Consider the following 25,761-nt stretch of genomic DNA (forward strand, 5'->3'; position numbering starts at 1 on the left):
TAGATAGATAGATAGATAGATAGATAGATAGATAGATAGATAGATAGATAGGTAGATAGATAGATAGATAGATAAATAAATAATTCAGAAGTTTGGCTTTTTCAGATAGGGTTTCACAGTCTAGCCCAGGCTGGTTTTGAGTTGATCTCCGGAGTACTGGGAATACAGATGTGAGCCTCCTCACCCAGCTGAAACGTCATTTCTTAGAGGAGGCTACGGCATGGTCTTTGTGGCTCTCAGGGGGGTTTCAATGCTGCCATGTGCCATGGCTGTGTCCCTGCAGGAGGCTGGCTTTGCCTGAGACCCCCAGGCTAGGCACTGTGACCACCACTCGTTCCTAGTAGAACCTTCTAGACATCTCAAGGCAGGAAAGAGGGACACACACTCACTTGTCTCCATTTGCTGCAGGGGGAAAGCTGTGCCTTACAGCCGCCACAAACTCAGCCACGGTGTCGTCCAGGGTGAAGATCACAGCATTGGGGCCCGCATCGAATGTGTACGCCACCTGGAAGCCAGAGTGCCCCAGTGATTCACTCAGCACCCTTAGCTCTGGACCTGCTGGGGACCTAGGGTCTCCCAGAATTGAAGAGGGCCCACGTAACCAAACCAAGGAGTGCCACCAACAGAACTCGCTGGTGAGTCACCTCTGCCTGGAGCTCAGGAAGAGGCTCCTTGGCTGCGAGTTAGGCAAGACACAAAGCACAGAACAAACCAGAACTGTAGGGGGAGCTTGTCTGGGTGCTGTCTGCTGGAGGCCACCCACAGCCCCACCCACTTCCAGAACCAAGTCTCTCCGTGTATACCGCATCTCCATCATTTGCCCACGCTCTGTGCCTCAGCCCGCATTCCCTGCATGCCCACGCCCCGTCACCTTCATCTGCCCATGGTGTGTGTTGAAGCGGTGCACTAGCTGGATGATGGCCCTGGAGGTGTCATTGAGGTAGGAGATGGGCGGGAAGGTATCGAGGCAGGTGGCATGGAACTGATTGCTGTCCTTCATGGTCAGCTGGGCAAAGGCCTGGAAGTCCCGCTCTTGGATGCAGCGGGTCATCTCCTTCATGCGCTCGGGCACAACAGACTCAGCCCGGAACTGCACAGAGAGTGAGTTGGTTGGCACACTCCTTGCCGCTAGGTCTAGGCATAGGACCTCCAGTGCCAGTCCCTCCACCAGGAGAGCCCTTCCCAGAGTGTCCTCCACTGTCCGCAGTGGAGACTCCCCGTGGGCAGGGTTCTGGGCTTTGCCTTCCCCAGCAAGCCCTACCTTGAGCAGGGTGCTGGTCTCCACGCTGGTCTGCATGCCCACTGTGCTGCCAGTGTGCTTCTTCTCAGCGTTCACCTGAACGGAAAATAGGACTGGGCCCGGGCCACAGGGGGCTCATCACAGCCCTATCGCTTGACCCTGCCCTCTGACATCCCAAGCTCGGGATCCTGGTCAGGATGGGGGGACGTGAGTCTGGGTCTAGCTACATCATGGAAAGGGACACAGCCTTGCGATGTGGGAGCCACTCCTGACCCTACCACCTACACCCAACAGCCGTGGTCTGTTCTCTAGTCCCTGCTGTCCTAGGATCCTGACGAAGCCCAGATAGATACAGTCCTTCCGTTCCTAGCCTGAGCCCCGGCTAGACAGCCATTCTCCTGCTGGCTGCAGGCCCATCCACTTACCACAAGGATAAGGACTCGGAGCTGGGGCCAGTGGCACTCTGGGGCTATCTGCCGGGCGATGCTATCCTTCCCATCTGCCTGCTCCCCCATCTGCCACTCCACGAAGCCCCCGTAGAGACTGCGGCATGCGCTGCCTGAGCCCCGCCGAGCCACTTCAGAGAGGTCCCCCTCAACGCCGTAGACCCGGGCCAAGGTGTAGGCTGCAGGTACAGGAAGGAACACGGAGGCAGGGTAAGGGTTAATGTGTAACACAGTCCAGCTCTGCTCCGTGCTCCCCGAGCACTGCATAGGAAATGAGACTCTAAGGAGGCAGAGCTGGGGCTCTGGCATCTGGGCTGGCATCTCCCAGCTCCACGTTGCTTTACTCAGCATTGAGTTTGACTTGTGTGTCACACCAGGGCTCAAGACCTCAAGATCAGGGCTGGGGGAAATCTCTTTCACCAAAGCAGAGCACTAAGGGAAGGGGAGGCATTCAGAAGGCCACCAGGAGCAGGGACCAGCGGGAAAGCCTGAGGAATGTGTGTTCAGCAGGAGGCTAGTGGCTCTGGGGGGAAGGCAGTGTGGCAGGCAGTAAGGCAAGCTTAGTGCTCATCCGCGAGGGGCCTTCTCTGAGGTCAGCAGTGTTGAGAAGGTGACCCTGCCTCTGGGACCAGCTCACCTACAGCAGGTCAGGGTGACACAGGAGCCAGCTGGACCAGGAAATTATCACCCCTGGAGCTAAGGAATGAGGGTGGTCGAAGCTCACCACCGTGAGGACTGCCTGTGCCAGGGATGGGTGCCAAGCACAATGACCCAGGCAAGAAAGCATAGGAGAGTTCCTGACGATGGGGTCAGACAGCCGGAAGGCAGCTGTGCCTGAAGCTGAGCCAAGACCTTGGAATTCTTAGGGAAGCCAAGAGCCCCCATTCCCAGCTTCCAGATATTTTCTAGCCTCAGGTGGCTTCCATCTGTCACTTGAGAGCCAAAGGGTCCTCTCATACATACAGCGTATGGTGCTCAGCTGCATTCAGGGAAAGGGCAAACTCAGGCTCTGTGTGTAGTGAGCTCCAGCGATGGAAGCCCTGGACACTGGCAAGCCCGAGAACACCCTACACTACAGAGCAGAACCCTGGGTCCCTGGCCCCTGCGGGCACCCACCTAGGCAGGCGTAGCCTGCTGCTGAGGATGCCAGGCCTGCGGCAGTGGGGAAGTTGTTCACCGAGGCCACGTGCACCTTATAGCTGAGGCTGAGGGGTAGAGCGTCCCCATCTCCTCCGCCCCTCCGCTTCCGAGCCAGGCGGCGAACTGCAGGGGAGAGGGAGTGGTGAGTGGCCCTGCCGCTTGGCAGACTCCCTGGACCTGCTCCTGACGCCTCATTTTCCTGAGGCTGGGAGAGGGTAGAGGATGGCTGAAATCCGTGAGACAGTAACTCCCAGACTTCCCACACGGCCTTCCTCCTGGGTGCTCCAACCCCAGCCCCTCTCTGTCTTCTACTAGAGGCTTCCTATGGGCACCCAGCACCCCGAGGGCACAGCAGAAGCTGCTGTCACCCCGACTCACTCTCCCGAAGGCAGGCCTGGAGCCGTGGCTGCCCCATATCCTCTTCTCGACCATTCAGCCAGATGCGGTCCTCTGTGAAGTGCCTGCTGATGGCAGCAGTTGTGGTAGTTTTTAGCTGGGGAGGAAAACAGGGGCCAGGAATCAGAAGGACACAGGCCTGCCTACCCACCCATGAGAAGCTCTGGCCGTCAGGGCTCAGTGTCTATGTGGTGCAGTCACCTGGTCCTGGTGCAGTGTGACGCTCAGAGAGGAGTTGATGGGCAGGATCAGTGCTTCATCTCGCTTCCCCCCTGCAACAACAACCCAAGCTGGTGAGTTCCTGGCACCCCACTGGCACTTCCCAGTTGCCCCAACCTTTGTAAGCAGCTCCCCACCCCCATCCTGCTTTCATTGCATAAATTGTCTCAGCACCTCAGGAAGACCTCCTAGGTTGCCTGCAGACTCAGAGCTCAGGTTCCCAGAGCGCAAGAGGCCAGCCCACCTCTGCCTCATGCTTCCTCCATCTTTCTTTTACTTTATAGAGATAGCTGTGAACATCTGCTCGGGGTCACACACCTGTGCAGCTGGTGGTCTACTCTCCCACTGCTTGGCCACCCAGAGGAGACTGGTTCCTGACCATGTCCCAGATGGCACCAATCAGAATGGCCCCCCTCTGCCCAAGCAGAGAGCCCCACCCATTAGAGCAAGCACAGGCAACTCTCCAGAAAGCCAGATGAAAGACTATCATCTGACCACACCCACAGCGCTTAGCTGGTGGTTTCACATCTTGTTGGCCATCTGCACATGCTCAGTTAATTTGGAAGTGTTTGGCCAGAAGACAACAGAAGACTAACACTTGGTGAGTGAACACCTTCTCGTCCTTTGCCATCTACAGGCGTCTGCACACAGGTAGCTCTCCTGGAGTCACACGGCTGCTTTGAGGAATATGGAGATGTTCTATCCCCTAAGGCCGAAGCCCAGGTATCCTACACAAGCCAGCAGGAGGCCCAGCAGTGAGGCAGGAAGACCCTGAATTCTTGGCTGCAGGCATGGCTAGACTGCTAGATTGCATGGCTTTGGGTGCACTGTCCGCGTTTCTTTCTGCCCACATGTCCCAGGCAGGCAAAACTTGCATCAAGGAGACTTGGGCAACTGAGCAACACAAACTTTTTTTGCTACAGCTTGTTTCAGCCCCACCCTCAACCCAAGGCCCTGGAAGCTGGCTAGCTGGGAGCCTCATCCTTTCCTCCCTGAAGGTGCAGCAGGCTGCCCTGAATCAGCTGGCAGCCTGGACTTCATCCACAAGGCTGCTTGGATGCCGCTTCCAGCCTTGCTGGGAGTTTCCGGAGGAGGCCTTACGGCTCCTGCCGCGATGCCGCACAGCCCCCAGCGGGAGCAAGTAGAAGACAATGAGGGTGGCACAGACCAACACTTGGGAGATGGAGACAGGATTAAGGAACTCCAAGCTCAACAGAGACAGGGCAACTCGTATAATCAGCACATAGACAAAAGACACAAGGCCGGGCAGCGGGGGCACACGCTTTTAATCCCAGCAGAGACAGGCAAATTTCCGAGTTCAAGACCAACCTGGTCAACAGGGGTAGTTCCAGGACAGCCAGAGCTACACAGAGAAACCCTGTCTCTGTTCCTCTCTCTCTCTCTCTCACACACACACACACACACACACACAAACACACACGACTTAGAAGACAAGATACAACTGGCTGGCTCAAGTAAAGGATAGTCCATACTTTTGACCATCATGGAAATGCAAATCAAAACCACACTGAGCGGCTGGACTTGGGGTTAAGAGCTGCTCTTCCAGAGGTCCTGAGCTGAATTCCCAGTAACCACATGGTGGCTCACAACCATCTATAATGTGATTTGGTGCCCTCTGCTGGCATACAGGTGTACATGCAGACAGGGCACTCATATACATAAAGTAAATCTTAAAAGAAGAAAAGAAAAGAAAAGAAAAGGAAAATCAGAGTCCACTGAAATGGGATGAGGGCGCTGGAACATGGAAATCAAGACGCCCTGTGCACCACTGGTGAGAATGCAAGGTGGTACAGCCACCCCAGGAAACACACGGTTCCCCACTCGCTCTCTCAGAGATGCTCCAGGAAATACTTCCTCGGAAGGAAGAAAGTTCATACAAAGACCTGCTCCTAAGTGTGGGTAGCAGCTTTGGAGGCCCCGGGGTTCCTCAAGCCGTGGAATAGGGCCTAGCAACGGTGGGCAATGAACCCTTGCTGCATCCACCTGGATAAGCTCCCAGGAAAGCATGCCGAGTGAAATGAGCCAAACTGAAGAATCTCCAGGCAGTGTGGATCCTTCCAGGCTCTCCATGACCACGTTGGAAGGAAGAAGAGCAGATGTGAAGCCCTGCTCCCTGCGATACCTCCCAGTTTACAGGCCAGGGAAGGAGCAAGAGCAAGAGGCTGCTCCTCACAACCGCGGGGTCAGCGGCATCTGTGTCCACAGCAAAGCTTCAGGACTAACAGTGGAGGCCAGGCCGGGCCCCCAGGGAGCCTTAATTTCACCATCCCAGACCTGCAGTGGTGATTCCCCCCCGCGTTTCCTGCCCAGTGCTACTTGATCCCGGCCGCGGGAACGCCCCCTTCAGCCCCTGAGCTCCCCTCCAGCCGTCACCAGCCCAGCTACTCCAGATATGAGCCATGGGCCTTTCCCTCTCCTGAGTCCCTGCAACAGTAAACCTCATCGCCAGCCCTGGGCTCCGACGACCAAGCCCCCCCCCCCCCAGCCTCGAATCCCAGCCGGGATGATCTCCTTCTCCTACTCTGGAACCCGGCCCTCTGGCCCAGGGACCCCGATTCTAGTCCCGGTGACTATGGCCTCCAGCCTTACGCCCCGATCCCGACCGAGGTGACCCCAGTCTCCAGCACTCACAGTACTTGATAACCGCGATGTTGACCGGCGCAGTGCAGGTGACGACTAGATCCTGAGACGTTTCCGAGGCCATGGCCGAGAGGCTGGAGTCCGGAGCTGCAGAGCCCAGCACCGGTTCCCTACCGGGTTCGCAGTCTCACGCGCTGCCATACGATTGGCCCACAGACCGGGCTGCTGCCGTGCTGCCCAATAGGCGGCGGGCCGAGCCCACGGTCCACTTTTTAGCCTATGGACAGAATCGAATGATGTGCGGCCGACACTGAGCCCGCCCCTGCTCGTGGGCGCCAGCAAGAGGCGGGGTCTGGGCAGAGCGTGGAGCCTGCGCACGCGCCATCTGCGCGGGTGGGATCTGCGCAGGCGCGGGAAGCCTCCGCCCACCCGCCCACGATCTCAGGATCGCTGGAGTGACCGGGCCGTCTGCTGCTACAACTGCCGAGCTGAAGGAAGGGGCGCGTCCAGCCTCGCCGCTGCACGCAAGGCTCACTAGACCACGAATCCCGAGGGATCCCCGGATCCGCAGCCCAGGGTCATGCCCGAGCCCCACATCCTGGAGTCTCCTCCATCCACATCTGCCTTCTCTTGTATTCACAGCATGCTCACAGCCTACCTGGGCCGTCTAGCTCGCCTGAGGTGTCCGACTGCCAGTGGATATGCTCCGTCCGAGATGGGCATTTTCATATGCCTTTCTCTCTCCCAGACTCCACAGAGGCAAGAATTCTGTCACCTTTTGGGCACATCTCTGTGTCGTTTCTCAGTTACAGTTTAATAGCATTTAACATATTCGCTTGGTACAGCCATTGCCACTGTTTCCAGAACTTTCCATTCATCCTTCAACAGAAACAGATACAATTTCCCACCCCCACCCCCCCATGTCTTAAAATTTGTGGCTTTTGAATGGTTCAGAGTTTAGAGATTCGAGAGTGCACGGTATGGCGTAAACAGGCCACCAGTTCTGTTCCTAAGAGTGTGGATGGCACCAATTCTTTAACGGCCTTTTGGCTGACATTTCGTACACGATGGAAGGGAACCGTTTATTTTCCATCCTGCTGCCTCTACTTGTGCGTTTCTTGAACAATTTCCAAGTCTGCACGAAATCCACTTCTTTGTTTGTTTAGACCGTCTGTACTTCATTCAAGCCATCGCCCTTTGAGGCCACGCACAATGCTCCCCTTGCATTTTGTATGAGTGCTTCTGTGTGGAGATTCTTAGAGGTGGATGGCCCAGCCAAGCAGCCCTGTGCCCGGGGCAGTGTTGATAGCTGTTGGCAGGCTGCCATCTTGGGAGCTGGATCGATTGTTCGGCTCTCCACCAGACTGTGAGAGTGTGAACCAGCCTTCAGCAGCACAGTAGGCAGCCTGTCACCTCAGGCTCACAGAGAACCTATGGGGTCTCACTGTTGTTTCCTGGTTGCCTGTTAGATGGCTCTTATTTTCAACTTCTCTTTCAATAACTTTTATGCTTCACACACACACACACACACACACACACACACACACACAGCCCTTAAGACTTCTTTTCCAGCTGGGTGGTGGTCGTGGCACACGCCTTTGATGACAGCATTTGAGAGGCAGAGGCGGGTGGGAGGCCAGCCTGGTCGTCAACAAAGCAAGTTCCAGGACAGGCAGGACAACACAGAGAAGTCCTGTTTTGGAAAACAAAAACAGAACAAGACTTCTTCAACAGTGTTGTTTTCAGGTTGCTATAGAGGGACAGCAAGCAGCCTCATTGAGTTCACTGAGCTACCTGGGTACCAGGGACGGAGAGGTCACCCATGCACCGCAGTAATCTGCACCTGTCCTGCCTGCAATGAGGAAGAGACGGGCTTCTACAGTTCCTCTGTGCTAGACACTGAGCTGGGTGTAAGCCTGGGTCCCTGGGTACCTCGTCGATTCTACTGCCTATCATAATATCACATCATGTAAAACCTGTGAACACAGCCCAGCCTTGAGGTAGGAAAGGAGAACTGACTCCTGTACATTGTTCTCTGACCTCTACATGTATGCCATAGCATAATAGCATAAGTGCACCCACACAAATACGTAAGTCTGAGAAGGGGAAGAGAGAGGTAGGAATGGATCTCCTGGAACTGGAGTTAGACCCGTGAGCCACCTTGTAGGTGCCCAGGTCCTCTGCACAAATACTAAGTGCTCTAACTAAGTGCTCTAACCGAGTTATCTCTCCAGCCCACCGTGCAACCCATTAATCCCAGCATTTGAGAGACAGAAGCAGGTAGATTTCTGTGGGTTTGAGACCAGCTTGATCTACATCACAAGGCCAAAAATGGATATGATAACACAAAAACCTCAGAATAAAAGCAAGAGTGTTTGGAGTGTTAGGCAAGCACTCTACCGACTGAAGTACATCCCCAACCCTACAGGAGAGTTCCCCACCAACGCAATCTTTTGGGATGATTGCAGACAAGCAGCAGACTCAGGGAAAGTGGCAGGCAGACTTCCCTTCTGCTGGCATACGCATGGCACAGAGAACGATCCTGTCTTTGCATCTTGAGACAAAGTCAACTGTCAGTTACACCCCAGGCTGACCTTGAACTCACTATATAGCCTGCAACACACACACACACACCCTTCAGAGAAAATGATGTCTCCATTTGTAGAGGTGGCTCAGCAGTTAAGAGCATACACTGCCCTTGCAAAGGACCTGAGTTCAGTTCCCAGCACACAGGTGGGATGGCCCACAGGTGCCCGTAACTCTAGCAATCCCAGTACCAGGGAGGCAGAAGCAGGAGGATCTCTGAGTTCAAGACCAGCCTGGCCTATACAGTGAGTTCAGGGACAGCCAGGGCTACACACAGAGCAACCCTGCCTAAAAAATAAATAGATAGATAGATAAATAAATAAATAAATAAAATAATCCAAAGAAGAGGAGGACAGGTGGAGCTCTGAACTCAAGGCCAGTCAGGGCTACACAGTGAAACACTGTCTCTACAAAATAAATAAGCTAAAGAAAGATGGGAATGTTTCAATACAGAAGGAACAGCTGCACCCATGGGAATCCTTGAATGTCGTTATTAGGTACAGAGGCCAAGGTCACCTCACAGGCTGAAGGACCCCAGTGCTGACATCTTCCTGGAACCCTGTGTGCCTTGAAGCTAGGAGTCAGTGGGGGTCATCTCTAGTCATCAGACATTACAAGTGTCTGTCATGTGTGTGAGGTTCATTGTCAGGTCACAGATAGGCATGTATGAGATAGAGGAAGAGGAAAAGAAGAGAGAGGTGAGGCGAGTCCACCCAGGGCTGAGCATCCTTCGGCTTGTACCTTGGAGCGTGGCCTGAACAGGCCAGCAGAGGGAGCCAAAGTGCAACTGTGATCCCTGAAGGCCTTTCTCCAGCCCAGGCACTGGGGACAGAAAACCTCTGAAAGTGATTTAAAAGGGGATTTGTGGATTTCTCTGTCCCTGTCCCTTTGAACTTGGTTCCCTAGGGAAGTCCTCAGAGGTCAGCGTCTTTGCAGAGCAGCTAGCCTGGGCAACCGGAGAGCCTGGAAGAGGTGTGGCTTTCATCCAGGAGTTCTGGCTCTGTGTGAAGAACAGCACAGTGCAGGGCCAGCACAGGCAGCCACTCAAGCGGCAGCTTTAAGCTGGCAGCTGTGTTTAGGAGGGGTTAAAGTAGGAAAGAACCTAGAGTAGAGATGGAGCCTGGGCATACGAGGGGAGCACGAAAGGTGGGGAAGGAGGCTGGAATTTCCTTACCCTCCCATAAGAAGCAAATTGCTTTCCTAGCTAGGCCAGGAGAGTAGCCACCCTTGCCTCCTATGATCTGTTTTGGGGCCTGGGCACTAGCTCTCAGGACTCACTGCCCCTGTTTTCCCACTTCCCCTGGTTTGTTCTTTGCCTGGTCCCTGACAAAATCAGGGCCCTGCACCGGGTAACCTCTAAAGGTCCTTCTTTGTTTAGACTCTGACCATTGCCAACACGGCCTATTAGAACAGGTATGAGCCACAGTTTTTGAGGGGCCTGTGAGTATGTGTGTTGGGATGGGGGGGCATGTCACAGGAAATAGCAGCCTCAGAGAAGGAGGAAATAAACGGAAATGGCTTGTTCCCATACACCTGCATAGACACCTGGAGTGTGTCTCACTTTCCAGGTTTCACAGAGAATTCTTTCAATTTGGGTGTTTTTAAAATTGTGGCCAAATATATAAAGCAGGTTAGGTTAGCAGAGTGTATACTTAGGATGCAATTCCAAGCACTGCACAAACCTAATCCCAATAGGATTAGGAGGTGGAGACGGGAGGATCAAAAGTTCAAGGTCATCCTCAGCTATATAGCAAATTGGAGGCCAGTGTGTGATAATCACAAAAATAATTACAAACCATAAAAGTAGCTGCCATGACTTTTATATACACAAGTGAGGCCAGACACACCCACACCGTGTGTAATCATCACCAGCCTCCTTCTATGCAATCCTTCATTTGTAAAAGACTGTCTTTCTGGGCCAATCTGCCACCATCTTCAGGAGTTAGAGTTAGGCTGGACCTCCTCCCTAAAGATCATGGAACCTTTGCCTGAGCAGCCAGCCACTTCTTCCAATCAGCTGTATGCAATTCTCAAAAACTGCATGTAGCATCATACTTTGGAGAGAGGTAGAAGACTAGGGAAGGGGCTCCATCTACCCAGCCCCTGACAAAATCAGGGCCCTGCACCGGGTGGGCGGGGGTGGGCAGGGGTGGGCAGGGGTGGGCGTCATCTTCCATGTGGGTCAGATCTGCCAGCGCGGCTGCTGTTCACCCATGATCCTGCCTGTGACCCCTTACCCACTGCTCGGTCAGTAAGCCAAATAAACACATTAGTTCCCCAGAGTGAACTTTGATGGAATTGTACCTTAGTTTATCAAAGGGACCCTTAGCGGGATGTCTCCCCTGGGGAAGGAATTTTAGCCTAGGAATTTTAGCTGGCATAGTCAGCCAGCAGGATGCAATAAAAGCCAGGGTGGGTTTGGGAAGAGCAGTGGTGTCGTTCCGGAGATGGGCAATGAGGCAGCTGAGGCCATGCTGCTCGAGGGTGGAGCATCTGCAGAGGACGTTTGCCATGGCTTCCCATTCCCAGGTGGCATGTGGTAATGCGCCTTTTGAGTGTACTGCAGAGGGCAGTGGGCATGGAGGGTGAAACCACCAAGCGGGGGTGGGATGTCTGTGTGGGAAAATCTGGTGATGTGGTAGGAAGTGGCATGGGTGGGGGTTGCCTAAGGGAGTGTGGAGATACTTTGAGAACAGCCGAGCAGCCAGAGCAGACATCACAAACCCTGGAGTGAAGCACCGGGACAGGGATGTCCCAGCAGGTGCAGAGGCAGCCTGGCCACTGCTGTGGGTGGTAAAAGAGCCATCTGAGGCCTAGTACAGCCCAGAGGGAGGGAGACTGCTGCAGGAGGGAGGGAGGCACCGGCCACTGACATCCTCTGTGTTGGCCTCCAGTCTAGAGAGTAGATTGGATAACAGAGAGGGGAGATGGCTCGCCTCTTCTCAGAGCTTAGAGGCAGAAGGGTAAAGAAAACTTAAATCGGATCTGCATTAAAGAGCCCCCTCTAGGACCCTGAAGCCTGGAATCCGTGCGAGGTGTCTGGTAGTGAAGGCGAAGAGTGTGAAATAGAGACAGAGGACACCCATCAATTGCTACCTTTGAGAGAGAACGGGGAAATCTTGGATCCAGTTCTCAGGCACAGGGGACCTAGCAACAGTCTGGTGTGGGAGATCATAGCAGTCAGAGAGCACGCAGCACGGGAATCGATGTGTCAGGGAAAAACTTTAAACAGGCAACGAAGGAAGCTCTCACAGCCTGGCTTGTGAGCTGTGGGCTGTGGGGACAGGCAGGCTGAACGTGAGTGCTGATGGACCAGAGACGCCAATCAGTGTCACACATTCATCCCTGGAACATAAGCTGCAGACCTCAGGCGGCATGTGGCACGCAGGAGTCAGTCCTGATGGGCTGCCTCATAGGAGACATTAGAGATAGTTTTGGGCCAACCTGACACAAGCTAGAGTCATCTGTGGAGTCATCTCAATTGAGAAAATCCCTCCACAAGCACTGGGCTGAAGGCAAGCCTGTAGGGCATTTTCTTAATTAGCAATTGATGAAAGGGGGTTCCAATTCCATTGTGGGTGGGGCCAGCACTGGGCTGGTGGTCCTGGGTTCTATAAGAAAGCAGCACCTTCCATGGCCTCTGCATTAGCTCCTGCCTCCAAGTTCCTGCCTGTTTTGAGTCCCTGTGTTGGCTTCTCAAGCCAAATAAACCCTTTTCTCTCCACATTGCTTTTTGGTGATAGTTTGATCACAGTGATAGATACACTACCTAAGACACTTGGTCATCACTTGGAGGTCCTTGTGGATATTGGGGGCTGGAGGACAACAGGGAATAGAGCTAGGTGCTACTCAGGAAAAGAAGTGAGAAAATCATACCGTTGAAGGTGACCACGCCTGTCCCTGATTAAGTGTCAGACACTTACCTTGCTGCAAGAAGTTACAATAGGGGTCAAGACTGTTTGCACAACCAGGACCTCCTCCAGTAGCCAGGTGCGGTGAGAAGCAGCAGCTGTGTGACAGCCACAGGGCCAACCCACGGCTCTCAGACCCAGCGAACTCCAGGAGGAGCCACAGGGGGAGCAGCGGCTGGGTAGGGTAGAGCTGGGCAACTTGAGCCAGCCCCGCTGAGTTCATCAGGGGTTTCAGCACATGGAGGTGGAAGGGCTCAGAGAGTGGCTGAGAACTGTGGAGACTGTGGTAGTGTCTCTTATCCACGCAACTGTGCCCAAACTTGATTTAGGGAGGAAGTGACTAGTTCTAATGGGAGCGGTGGTGGATCTCTTCGTGCTGTGTTAGAGCTTGCTTATGTTTGATTTTGGAATCTTCTTCGTTGTGAACTTCTATAATGGCCTGACACTGCAATAGGCTTTCAGAGTGTATCACCAGCCACTAATCATTATGGGATGGAGGTTCAGGACTTTGCATTGTGATGTGTCTTGATCGTCACCTGGGGAAAGGCTTTGTTGCATAGGTCAAAGGATGGTCAGCTATGAGCGTTTTTCATTTGTTTTTGTTTTTGTTTTTCAGATTTGGAAATCTACTGGGAGAGGTGGTGCACACCTTTAGCCCCAGCACGTGGGAGGCAGAAGCAGGAGAATCTCTGAGTTCAAAGCCAGCCTGCTCTACAGAGTGAGTTCCAAAGTGGCCAGAGCTATACAGAAAAACCCTATCTCAAAAAGCAAACAAAAAAAAAGAAGGAAGGAAGGAAGGAAGGAAGGAAGGAAGGAAGGAAGGAAGGAAGGAAGGAAAAAAGAAAGAAAATGCAGATTTGGAAACCCATGTGAGATTTGTGAATGCCCCAGAAGGAGCAAGTATAGGAAATTAGTTAAAAGGACGAGAGGGCCAGGTGCAGCTGGGACACTCTCGGAGCTTTGTGGTTGGGTAAGCACAGATGCTACCTGCCAAGGCGATTGGGACAAGTCTGCAATAACCAGGGTCTATAATGTTAACGAGAAAGCGGGAATGGAGTATCTTGTGAGAGTAGAAACAGATACTCCCTGAAGTCATAAGGTTGTTTTTGTTGTTTATATTTTGTTTTGTTTGAGACAAGCTCTCACTATGTAGCCTTGGCTGGCCTGGAACTTGCTATGTAGACTAGGCTGAACTCAAATTCAGAGATCCACCTGCCTCTGCCTCCCAAGTAAAGCTGTATGCCACCATGCCCAGCCCATAAATTGTTGATTGAGAATCCCAGTGCCAGCAATGAGTTGCCTCCTAGCAGCTGCTACTCAAAGGTAACAGCTATTGCCACAATTGCTGGTTGCGTTTCAGAACTGAATGGTAAGGCTTTATTGATGAGGATGCTTTATGCTCTGGTTGCAGGATTTGGAGCTAGGACTCAGCTGGAAGTGTCCTCCCTGGGAGCTAGTCCCTGTGGTACCAGAAGCTGCTACTAAGGATGCTGGGAAGGAGTAGGACCGAAAGTCCAGTCCAGGTGTGGTGGCGCTCACCTATGATCCCAGCACTCGGGGAGGCAGAGGCAGGCAGATCGCTGTGAGTTCAAGGCCAGCCTTCTCTACAAAGCCGGATAGCCAAGGCCACACAGAGAAGCCCTGTCTCAGAAAAACAAACAACAAACAAACAAACAAGACCCCAAAGCCCCCCCCCCAGCGGTGTGGACCCTGCATGCTTCACAGCATGGTGGCTACTGCAAAAGTGGCCCAAGTGGTTGTGAATAAAACTTTTTAAGCCGGGTGTGGTGGCACACGCCTTTAACCCCAGCACTCAGGAGGCAGAGGCAGGTGGATTTCTGTTGAGTTCCAGGCCAGCCTGGTCTACATAGAGAATTCCCGGACCACAAGGACTACATATAGAGACAAAGTCAAACAAGAAACAAACAACCCTCCCCTCAACTTTGTGAATGGACTTAAAGCCCTTCCAGAGGAGGAAATTCCTATCTGGTACTGGGAACTTAGACAAAAACATTTCACCAAGGAAGCCATAGGCTTCAGCGGAGAAACAACGGCTCTTGGTCAGTCAAATGATGCACCCGATAAACCTAGTGCTTTCGCCACAGTGCCCTGACTATCGTAGCCAGAGATCATCAAAGCTGGGCTTCCCTCTCAGAAGGAATGCGTGAAGAAGATCATGGGAACTCACTTGGGTATCCAACCACCCCTCCCAACAAGCAAATTGTATGCAGTTTTCTCTAACTGCATGTGACCTGGGGTCTCTCACTAGGGCTAGAGGACATACGTGGGGGAAGAATTTGGGGGGAAGAAACTCCAGCTACAAATCCATAGTGCAGGGGTCATCCTGTGGAACAGTGCCTCAGTTATTGGGACCACAGAGGAAATGAGGTAAATTTGCTCTTTTGTTTCCCCAAGGGAGGGAATTGTAGCAAAAAAGGATAAGGAAGGAGGCTTGGGTGGGGCGGGGTGGGTGACTCTGTGAGATGGCAGGGTGTGAGGCCAGAGAGAACTTCTTTGAGGGGGTCCCCAGCGATGTCCTGGGCAATTCCCAAAACAAGGGTCCGAGTGTTCTAAGGGAGGCATCGCATCACATGATTTGGTTCAACACAGTGTACAGGACAAAGACTGTGGAGGAGGCAGGTGTCTTAAATTAAGAGCTCTCCCAGTGGGGGACAGAGGCATCCGCAGTTCAAAGCACTTGTTTCTCTTGCAGAGGACCAGGGTTTGATTTCCAGCATCTACACGGTGGATGAGAATTATCTGTAACTCCAGTTCCAGGGGATCTGATGCCATCTTCTGCCCTCCATGGGAACCCCACACACATGTGGTGCGCAGACATACATGCAGGCAAAACATTCATATACATGAAAAAAAAAAAGTTGTCACAGCAGACTTCTTAACTCTCCGTCCTAAAGAGAGAGCTGCAGGGAGGTGTGACCTGATTTATTCAGGGTTTGGGATCTGACCTTTTAGAGTGACACTGTATTTAAGGGGCAAGACTATATTCTAATACCTTCCAAGGCAGTCATATTGTGTCTTAAATGCCTTAAGGATTCATTTATCCTCCCTCCTTTCCTTTCTTTTTCCCAGGTCTTCAGCCATGCCAGCCATCTTCTACCACTAAACCATATCCCCAGCTCAGTGATCTATAAAGATATAAAATTCAGAGCCAAGGATAAAACCCAGGTCTCACGGTGTTCTCTTTAATCCTGACATTGAGCTTTGTGTGGTTCTTTTTAAGGATTCTGTTTTTGTTTTTTTAAGATTTATTTATTACTTATACAACATTCTGCCTGCACACCAGATCTTACTATAGATGGTTATGAGCCATCATGTGGTTGACTGGGAATTGAACTCAAGACCTTCGGAAGAACAGCAAGTGTTCTTAACTTCTGAGCCATCACTCCAGCCCCGGATTCTGTTTTTATATATGTGTGTCTATATGTCACAAGTATGTGGATGTCCGTGAAGGCCAGAAGGGGGAGTTGGATCCTGAAGCTAGAGTTACAGACACTCATAAATTGCCTGACACATCTGTGTAACCCCTAAGCCATCTCTCTAGTCCCGGTGGTTCTAGATATGGAGAAGCCAGCCATATGATTAACTCGGCAGACATTAGATGTTCTGGGCTGGAAGGGTGTGGCTGCCTGTCTCAGCAGCCATGTGCTCTCCCTGGATGTCCTGCTCCACAATCGAAGCAGCCTGGAAACTTGTGTTCCATCAAGCTCCGCCAGTAAGCTATACTTAGCCATGTGGGCGCGGTCAGGAGTGGGCGCTCTGAGTATAGTTAGTAACAAGTGGACTATTTCAAGCACCTGGAGAACCCCCTAGAATATTCCAGGCCAAAATGCTATTTATAGAATCCACCAGGCTTCTGGAAGCAAAAGCCATAACCTTCGTGTCCCTTTGGCTTTCTGAAGAGGCTTCTTTCAATAGGCTGTGGGGTCAGGGACTGGGTCACCCAAAGGCCTGCTGTCCCTGCAAACACCTGTTTCCAGAAAGCCAGGGATGTTCTTTGCCTTCATCCCTAACTGGAAGAGCAGTGGAGGCCCTCAGACCACAGAAGTTCTCTCTACAGGTACCTGTCCCGTGTGCAACCAGCACTCAGAGAACATGGCTTCCAGATATGATGGGTATACGTTCATCTAGTTCAGAACATCGCTGAGCTTATATAGGCCTCTTTTCCACAGACATACCTGGGCTGTGACTAGCCCTCCGGTTTCCCACTCTTTTTGTCCCTTGTCCTCTGCTCCCATTTTGGAGAGAGGGTCTAACAAAATGCCTAGTTTTCTCAAAAGATCTTTCTTAGGCGGGGAAGTGGGACTTTCAATAGTAATTCTATTGAAGGGGACAGACAGGGAAGGTGAACGACCACAGAGAACAGGCTAGCCAAGCACACTAGGGGACCTCCTTCCTGACCCTCCATCTGCATGTCAGGCTCTGGGCCCATAAGTCAAGTGAGATGTGAATGCCCCCAGTTCCTTTGCTGTGCTGTGTGACATGAGGGACAGTAAAGGAGGAAGCCACAGAGTGCCAAGCTGCCTGGGCAGGCACAGGTGTCTGCAGACAGCTCGGTGGCCTGACTTCGGTCTGGCCTGCTGAGTGGAAAGTGTCCTCCATTCATTCCATATCAGTTCCCTGGCAGGTACCCTCCTGGCGCTTCCCTGCCAATCCCCGCCCTCTGCTACCTCAGCCCTCCATCAGCACAGATATAAATATAAGAGCATTTTCCATGGGCTGGAACCAAAGGGGGGGAAACATTCCACTTTATTTTGGGCTGTGAGATTCCCTGCTTCATCCTCGACAGGTGCGACAGCCCCATTTAGACACGAGGAACCAGAAATAGAACACAATCTACAATATAGCTTCCTCTGGGCATCTGGATGCTATTTTAAAAGAACATTCCTGTGAGAAACCCAGGCTCATGTTGGTTGGGGTTCTAAGGGCCCCTCTGCCTGGGCAATCTTGACCTGCTTGCAGAAGGACCAGACATTTAGGGACAAGACTCCTTCCTTTGCTTTGACAGGGATGAAGAGGTGGGGGAGGGGAGAGAAGGGGTTTCTTGCCCACAGCCTTTGACGTTCTTTCAGATAACTATATCCTGTGATCCTGTATAGGTTTCAAGAAGAGATCATCAGACCCCCTCGCCTTGGCCTAAGAGTGAGGACCAGGGAGGGTGACTTCGCAAACCACGTGTTCTTGGATGTTTGGGCTGGACAATAGTTCCCTACTGCAATTCCATGTCAAAATCCTCACCCATAGAAGAACCTTAGGAGGTGACCTTAGAAGTGCATCTTTGCGGCTGCTAAGATGAGGTCACTCTGGAGAGACCCACAGGAACCCAGTGTGATGGCTGAGGAGGAAATGGAGGAAATCCTACAAACCAAGGACCACACCCACCCCCTGACTTGAAGGTCACCTTGAATTGGGACTTTTTGTGGGTGCATTTCCATTCAGAGGGTACCCTCAAGCTCACTTCTTACCTCCCGTGTAGGGAGGCAGTGGTCTTGGTTGGAGAACATGAATGCATCTGTCTCAAAAGCACCTCCCTCTACAGGTGTGGCGCAGTCGGCACCTCAAAGGAGTGGGGTGCAGTGTTTTTGCATTTGCAGTCCTTCCTCCTGGTCTCGAAGCCCAAGCTCAAGGTCAAGCTTCTTAGCCAGGTATGGTGCTCATGCCTGTACCCCGGAACTGAGGAGGCTGAGGTAGGAAGATTGCTGTGAGCTCAAGGCCAGTGTGGGCTGTACACTGAGTTTGTCTGGAGCTGACTCCAAACTGATAGGTCAAGCTTCCTCCGGGAGATCCCTAAGGCCGTTTAGAGGGCTGGCATCACAGAAGCAAACCACAGCTAGATACCTACTACCAAGTCTAGCCTGAGGCAGCTGAAAAACCAGAGGCTAAGGTACCTGACCCATGGGCTTTCCCACAAAAGAACCTCCACCAGCTGGCTGGAGGGTTAGCCAGTTCCCGGAAGTTCAGAAGCTGGGAACCTTTGCTACTGGGCCTGGACAAACATGGCCGACTCACAGCCCTCCTTCTAGGCCAGAAGTGGAGTGACCGATAGATTTGTACCTAAAAATGTGTCAAGAATTCTCCCAGGTGGACTCTGTGGGTCTCCTTTCTCTGTCCAAATGCCAACTAGAGTCAGTCGGATCTACTAGAAGAACCAAATCCTGCTCTCTCCTGGGCTTGGGATACTATTTAGCTGCCATAGCCACCCTACCAGTTCTCAGCCTTGGTCCTGTCCAAGAATCCTTCATGGGCCCTAATTCCTGGTGCTAGTGGTGCCCTCATCACCACTCTTCCAAGCACATCATGCAGCTTCTCTCTTAGGTTTCACTTCTTCCAGTGAAGGCCCCAGGCTCACCTGCTCATGGGGCACAGAAATGCCTTCACTCGGTCTCCTGCCTGCTTGGTGCCCAGAAGGGTCCAGGTTATCTGGAATCCTGCTGCCCTTGGAGAACTGCCTCCTCCATAGATCCAGGGGCTTGGTAAAGACTCAAGATCTCAAGGCTTGAGACAGGAGGCGTGAGTGTGGGGGCTCTTTATTACGCCACAGCTGTTCTCCTGAGACGTTAACCAGCCACTGAGGCCAGCAGGATGACAGCGCTGATGAGGTGGGACACGGCTTCAGCCCAATCCTCCCTGGCCCTGCCTCATCTGAAGGGGAGGAGCCAGGGCATATGTGTGATCACATGTACACATATGTGTGGACACAAGGGGCAGGAGAAAATGTGACTCCAACCCTAAGGTAAAGGCCAGTGAGGCAGGCTGAGAGGCAGCTGTGCCTTCCAAGGGTATCCACACAGTGTACCCCCCTCAAGTGAAAGTGGGCATTTTAAGTTGCACACAGAGGTACCCAGGTGCTGGGGTGGGGTTTGTCCACTGTTAGGCATTTCCCAACAGTCTCTCCTTTTTGGAATAGGTCCAGCAGACAGGCCAAGCTGAAAATGCAACCATTGGTTCTTATTTTGGTGAGCCTTGTGGTGATAAGTCTCCTCTGAACAGAGGCCTTGTGGAAAGATGCCTAAAGGCTCTACTGGGCATGGTTCTGGCAGGACACAGGCATCAGTGGGCTCGGTCCCTGCCTCCTCTGATTGTCCTAGATGACATAGGAGCACTGAGACTATTGTCAGACTTGGCCCCTTCACCCTGCTCTGCTTCTTAGGGGCCAGGACAGCAGCCAGCTCCCTCGTGCCGTGCCAAGAGAGACATGCGGGAGAAGGCCTTGGAGCAGACAGCACACCGGTACTTCTTGGTACCAGCATGAGTCTGCAGATGAGCACGCAGGTTGGAGCGGTCAGCAAAAGCCCTGCTGCAGTGAGGACAAGTGTAGGGCTTCTCACCTGTGGGAGGAAGAAGGGAGGTCAGGTAAGTGACCGCAGCCAGGACAGTCCCACAGACTGCGGCCAAAGGTGAAATGCCCCGTCCAGCAATGATTAACTCGCCCCTGCCCTCCTAACGCTCCTCACAGCCCTAGCACCCAAGGTCAGAGCCCTTTGGACAATCAGAATGTCACTCTGGGCAGGCTCACAGTTTCAGAGCTCTTCTGAGACAAAGGCAGCGTGGCTGCTGCTCTGTCTCTGCCCATCCCTGGATGCTCAGTTGTGACCATGAGATGTAGTGAGAGCTTCTGGAAGGCCTTCCTGGCCTCTAGCTGGGATAATATTGAGGTACGGTGACGGCAGCACTGAGTGGAGTAAGCTATAACACCTGGACGCAGGCATCACCTCCAATCCGGGCCACCATGGGTTGAACAAAATCTTTCTGCTAAGTCCCTGGCTTCCAGGATGACCTTCCCAAGTGGAAGGAGATGGGTAGTTGAGAATTGTGCATCTGGTTCTGCAACCCACAAGGGGTGCTTCTCTCCTGACTGGTTACAGTTCTCCAAACCCAGAGTCTGTCGTTCCTGTTGGAGTTTTCACTGTGGCCAGGCTTCCTCACCTTTACACATTTCCCTGGCCCCAAAGCCACAAAGTATGGGTGGATGGGCTCCACTGGACCCTGTAGCCTCAGTGGTCAGGGGACACCCGCTTCCTGACTGCTACCCTCCAACCCGACTCAGAAGAGGGCCTTTGCCGAGACTGAGTTAAAGGTGAGGCCGTGTGCGTGAGTCCTAACTCTATGACATACAGGGGTTTCCCTCCCTTACAGCGGAGAGATCCATACACACAGGGGAGAAGGCATTGGGAAGGCAGAGGCAGAGACACAGACACGGCCATCTGCCCGTAAGTAGGGCAGTTGCCAGGAGACAAGAGATGCAAGAAGTTATCATTCCTGCAGCCTTTGGGGAGAATGTGGCTTGGCCATGCCTGGAGGTCAGGTTTCTGGCCCCAGGACCTTGAGAGGACATGTCTGTGGTGCTCTTCATCTGTGGGATGTGTTAGCAGTTGCAGGAGGTGTAAGACCCTGCCAACGATGAGACCACCTTCTCCTTTCTTCTATCCAGCGCCTCCACCCAACCTGGATCCTTTTCTGGGACTGCAGCCCCACCCATCCTACCTGTATGGGTGCGGATGTGGCCCTGGAGCAGCCAGGGCCTGGAGAAGGCCTTGCCACACACCTTGCAGATGCAGGGCAGCGTGTGGGTACGGATATGCATCTTGAGGGCACCCAGGCTGGCATACTCCTTGTCGCAGTACCTGCAGGTGAAGGCACGCCCAGTCGGCAGGTGGCAGTGCAGCTGCTGGTGCCTGGCCAGGCCGGCCAGTGTGTGATAGGGCCTGTGGCAGTGGACACACTCAAAGCTACCTGGGACTCGGGATGTTCCCTCAGCCCTTAGATGTTCACCTAGTGCTCCATCTGGGCCCAGGATTGGGGGCCACCGTGTGGGCAGCACCAACAGCGGGGGCAGATTGACGCTGTCTTTGAGGGGCACACTGGGGTCCTGGCCAGCCCGAGGGCCCACCCAGCTGGTTTCCTGAGCTTCTGGCCCAGAGGCCCCATGACGCGGCTGAAGAGGTAGGGAGATGCAGGCGATGGCAGAGGTGCTGTCCCGGGGCAGTAGAGGGTCAGTGGGAGTAGAATAGGCCTCCTTGGCTGGCAGATGGCAGGATCCCACCAGGTCCTCACATGCAGAGCAGGAGCCATTAGCTTCTAGAGAGGCAGACGGGGGAGAGAACACATAGTGAGGAATGAGGCGCAGTGCCTGGGTTTTCAAACTTCTTACTTATTTAGCTGCAGTCTGACCTGTCTTACAGGTCATCAGCAGCCAGCAGGACCTACAAATGCCTACCATGAGCCCATGCCTACAGCAGCCAGGCGTCCTCACCTTCATCTCCTGTTCTGGTCCATAGGGGTGGTGGTGATGGGAGGCAAGGGCTGAGGAATGCGTGAACTAGACAAGTCCACAACTACAAAGTGAACTGAACTTGTCTGTTTAAAACAAGGAAGGGACTATCTTCCAGGACCTCCAGGGCCCAGAAGCATAAACATTTGCACAGCCAGGCCTGGGTGTAGACACCTGTAAACCTAGCACTCAGGAGACCAAGTCAAGGAGGATTTCAAACCTGAACCAGCCTGAGCACCATATGGAGACCCCAAGAACCAACTCCTCACAGGAGTGCTTGCTCTAAGTCTAGGTCTGGGCGGCTTGTCTAAGGAGCCTCAGCCCCACATCTGGACAGTGGGCAGCAGCTGGGGCTGGCACCCTTGAGTTCCCACACAGAAGTATGCACTCAGAACATAAGAAACCTGGTAAAACCGGCCACCCACCCCCACAGCATCCACTCACCACAGGGTCACCCTTGTGGCGTCTCCCTGAGTGTGTCATGATGCGGTGTGCTCAGCCGCAGTCCTGGCCACTGGGCAGCACACACTTGTTACCCTGTCCACATGCATGAACACGTCCAGCCAGGCAAGTAGCTGCAGCTGGGGGCTGCTGCTTCGCTCGGCAGCAGGGCTAGTCCTGGCTTTATATGTTCTTTGGTTGTGGCTCCTGTATTTGTGGCCAGAATTTCATGTTCTTGACCAAATAATGCCGGTATCCCTCCCCTCCCCCCCCACACAAGAGAGACCAGACTGCAAATAAGAGGCAAATTTTGGATTCCCCACAGACAGAAACACCAGTCAGCCCTCCATCCACTTCCTCTCCCACACACACTGAGACAGACCTCCAGCCTTGTTTCTACCCTGCTGCCGAGGCTTTGGGTAGAAATGGCAGCTCACAGGTTTGGAGGGAATATTCCTGACTGAAACGTTTGACTAAACACTAGCGTATATACAAGAAAGGTTTACAGCCTCATAGTGAAAAGCCTAACAGCACAGTTTAAAAATAGGTACAAAAAGTTGGGAGCACAGTTCAGGTGGGAGAGTGCTCGCCCAAGACGTCCTGGGTCCCTTCTCCAAACTGGGTGTAATGTTGCACATTTGTAATCTTAATTAGGGAGGTGGAGGCAGGATGATCAGAAGTTGAAAGTCATCATCAGCCACAGAGAGTTCAAGGTCAGCCTGGAATACATGGGGCACCATCCCACCTCAAAAATGGGGAGACATATAGAAATGTCTGTAATATTATTTCTCCAGAGACAATTCACAAGCAAAGTTGGGAAGATGGCTAAGCAGGTATTAAACATACTTGCAGCCAAGTCTGCAACCTGAGTTTTATCCTCAACCATGTGATGAATGGGGAAAGCTAGCTCTTTCACATCATCTCTGATATTCACACATGATACCCATGTGGGCAATAAGCACACAAGAAAATACCCAGCATCATTAGACATCAGAAAGATGCAAATTAAAACTACATTGAGACACCACTTCACACTACAAGGGTGGCTAGAACTTATGGAAAAAGACACCAACAAGTGTTGGTGAGGATGTGGAGAACCAGGGAGTTAAATCCCTTTACTCTCTCCCTACCTGAGCTCTTCCATGCATTTTAGCCAGCATGTCATACCGTGGAATTGGGGAGGAGAGAGCAGGACAGTAGAGAGACTGTTAGCAGAGTTTCGGACAAATAGAATGCAATCAGCATCCTGGGAGATTTCACTGGGGTCCTGTCTGCAGGCAAGTCTACTGCTGTCACCCAGGCATTGCAAGGTTCAAGCCCCGCCTGTGTTCTGTGCCCACTCCACAGGTAGAGGAGAGGAACCCCATGCCGGGCGGGAGTGGCTGTGGCTGCTGCAAGTCCTTTCCTTGCACGCTTGTGCTTTTCGAAGTTTTGGTTCCCAGGAGAGGAGGGTCTCAATGCCCTCTGGCTGGAGGCATCCCTGAGGCCTCGTAGGCGGAGGGAGGGGGATCCTAGACCTCAGTACCTCAGGATATTCCAGGGTGACGCCCTAGAGGAAGAGTCACTGGGGCCATGGGGTCCTGGGAAAGCAAAGAGGAAGTGTGAAAAGTGAATCAAGGCTGTCCTGAACGATCCTCTGTCCCTAACGGGGCCCTTTGGGGCACCTGATTGGCTTGTTTAAGTGTTAAGCTGGCGTGTGCTGTAGGAGTGCACCCTAAGGTTTTAAACTTTCAGAAGTATGGCCAGGGACCACAGACATGACAACTTGACTAGCCTATGGGAGGCCCTGATTCCATCCTCAGTACCAGAAGGGGGAGGAAGAGGAAGAGGAGGAGGAGAACAACTATTACATTCACTGTATCAGCCAGGAGTGGTAGAGCACTCCTGTAATTCCAGCACTCACAGGCGGATCTCTGTGAGTCTGAGGCCAGCCTGCTCTACATAGTCCATGACGGCCAGGGCTACAAGAGAAACCCTGTCTTAAAAAACAAAACAAAACAAATAAGAGATAGAGAGAGAAAATGCTCACTGCACTCTGACTTCATTAAATTGCATTCAAAAGGTTCCCTGAAGAGAGGACCCTAGATAGCACCCCCTGGTGGCAGTGCGGGTGGTGGGGCCTGATCCAAGGAACTTCCACCAACTGGGGGCTCTGGGTAGGACTCACATATGTGAGGGATCCTGGGCTGAGCCCTGACGTCAGAGGAACCCCCAGCCCCTGGCTAATTCCCCACTGAGTCCTTTCTCCGAGACGCTGCCCACCCGAGTGGGGATGGCACTGACCTACGGCAGCAGGCTGACCCTGAGGATTAAGGGTTCTCCTCCCCGGTGCTCCAGACTTTCACATGGCCCCTGAGCCTAGCAGGAATGGTGGACACCCTTGGTCACTGTACTATGAGAGCAAGGCTTCTGGGAAGAGGAGAGACCACCGGAAGTTCTGTTTGCTCTGTCAGTGAGCTCACCGAGCACCGCACCCCCCCCCCCCCCCCCGTCCCAGGCAGGATGCTTTGGGGGAGTTCTGCCTTTTCTCACCAGCCACCTTCTGTGGGCAGGACAAGTTTCCTGGCTTTGTGGTCAGCGAGGCCTTCTCTAGGTGGGTGTATACAGCACCCGGGCCATATTTTAACTTTGGACTTTTCCAGGCCTGCACAGAGGACTTCAGGGTCTCTTCAGCTGGAGCCGATGTGTTGGCAGCCCACAGGAAGAAGCTCCAGGGTAACCCTGGGGCTCAGCAAACTTTTCTGAGTGGGGAGCCCAAGGCGTGCCCGAGTCCTCCGAAGCAGAGAAGTTGCCCTGGGCACATCCCTCTTGGATCCCCAGTCTTAGGCCAGAAGGGACCCTCGTCCCCGTTGTGCTGGAAAGCTCTAGCCCCTTCCCCTCTCACCTGGGGCAGGTGTGACCCAGCTCCCAAGGACTTCCCAGTTGCCTCCTGCCCCCGAAGCGCTGAGTGCCGGGGGCGGAGATCCCGCCAACCCCTACCTCTCTGTGTTTCCAGTTTCCCGTAGTTGGGGACCCTGTGACTGGAATGCGTTTTCACCAGGAAGGAGCGCGGCATGGCTTCCTCCCGAGAGGCGGCAGGGTCTAGAGCCTGCAGCGGGATACCGACTGTAGAGTCCGCGCGGTGCCCGCGGGCAGCGCGGCCGGCAGGTGCGAGAAGGGTCAGGCTCATTAGCATAGCGCACCGCCTCGGCCAACCAGCGCGGAGCACGGCGGGGCGGGGCCGCGAGGCCACGCCCAGGACAGGTGCGCGGGCGGGGAACCCGACGCGTGGTCGGCGGTGTCTGCCCCACGGGACTCCGCTGGCCCGCGCCGTGGTCACGCACCGACCCCGCGGGGGCTGGCCATTGACCGGCCATGGATGAAAGAGCAGAGTTCAGGGTTGGGAGTCAAGGGCCAGCCAACTTGGACAAATCAAAAGTCCCTGTCCTCTGCAGCATCCTTTCTAACCCAGGCCCAGGAGAACTGGAACAGCCCAGTTGTCTAGGTTCTCCA

At 53.3% G+C, this 25,761-nt stretch overlaps 2 protein-coding genes across 2 annotated transcripts in view; both read right to left on the reverse strand.

The window, feature by feature from the left end:
• The window catches only part of Mvd (mevalonate diphosphate decarboxylase), an 8,668-nt gene extending 2,347 nt beyond the window's left edge, over positions 1-6,321 (reverse strand). The window contains exons 1-8 of the mRNA XM_055621573.1: positions 6,094-6,321; positions 3,424-3,494; positions 3,205-3,319; positions 2,803-2,949; positions 1,666-1,865; positions 1,262-1,336; positions 872-1,090; positions 390-505 (exon numbers count right to left, since the gene is read on the reverse strand). Coding sequence (XP_055477548.1) covers positions 390-505; positions 872-1,090; positions 1,262-1,336; positions 1,666-1,865; positions 2,803-2,949; positions 3,205-3,319; positions 3,424-3,494; positions 6,094-6,166 — 1,016 coding nt within the window. The 5' untranslated portion in view covers positions 6,167-6,321. The remainder of the gene's footprint in view (positions 1-389; positions 506-871; positions 1,091-1,261; positions 1,337-1,665; positions 1,866-2,802; positions 2,950-3,204; positions 3,320-3,423; positions 3,495-6,093) is intronic.
• A 12,746-nt stretch (positions 6,322-19,067) lies between these two features.
• Snai3 (snail family transcriptional repressor 3) lies at positions 19,068-25,418 on the reverse strand. Its single transcript, XM_055620744.1, has 3 exons — positions 25,249-25,418; positions 21,042-21,635; positions 19,068-19,885 (listed from the first exon to the last, which is right to left on the reverse strand). Exons 1-3 carry the CDS (start codon positions 25,322-25,324, stop codon positions 19,704-19,706), a joined length of 852 nt encoding a protein of 283 aa, XP_055476719.1. The 5' UTR covers positions 25,325-25,418; the 3' UTR covers positions 19,068-19,703.
• Positions 25,419-25,761: the final 343 nt, after the last annotated feature.

This window comes from Psammomys obesus, unplaced genomic scaffold (genome assembly GCF_907164565.1).
Source record: "Psammomys obesus unplaced genomic scaffold, mPsaObe1.curated_primary_1811, whole genome shotgun sequence".
NCBI classification, from domain to species: domain Eukaryota; kingdom Metazoa; phylum Chordata; class Mammalia; order Rodentia; family Muridae; genus Psammomys; species Psammomys obesus.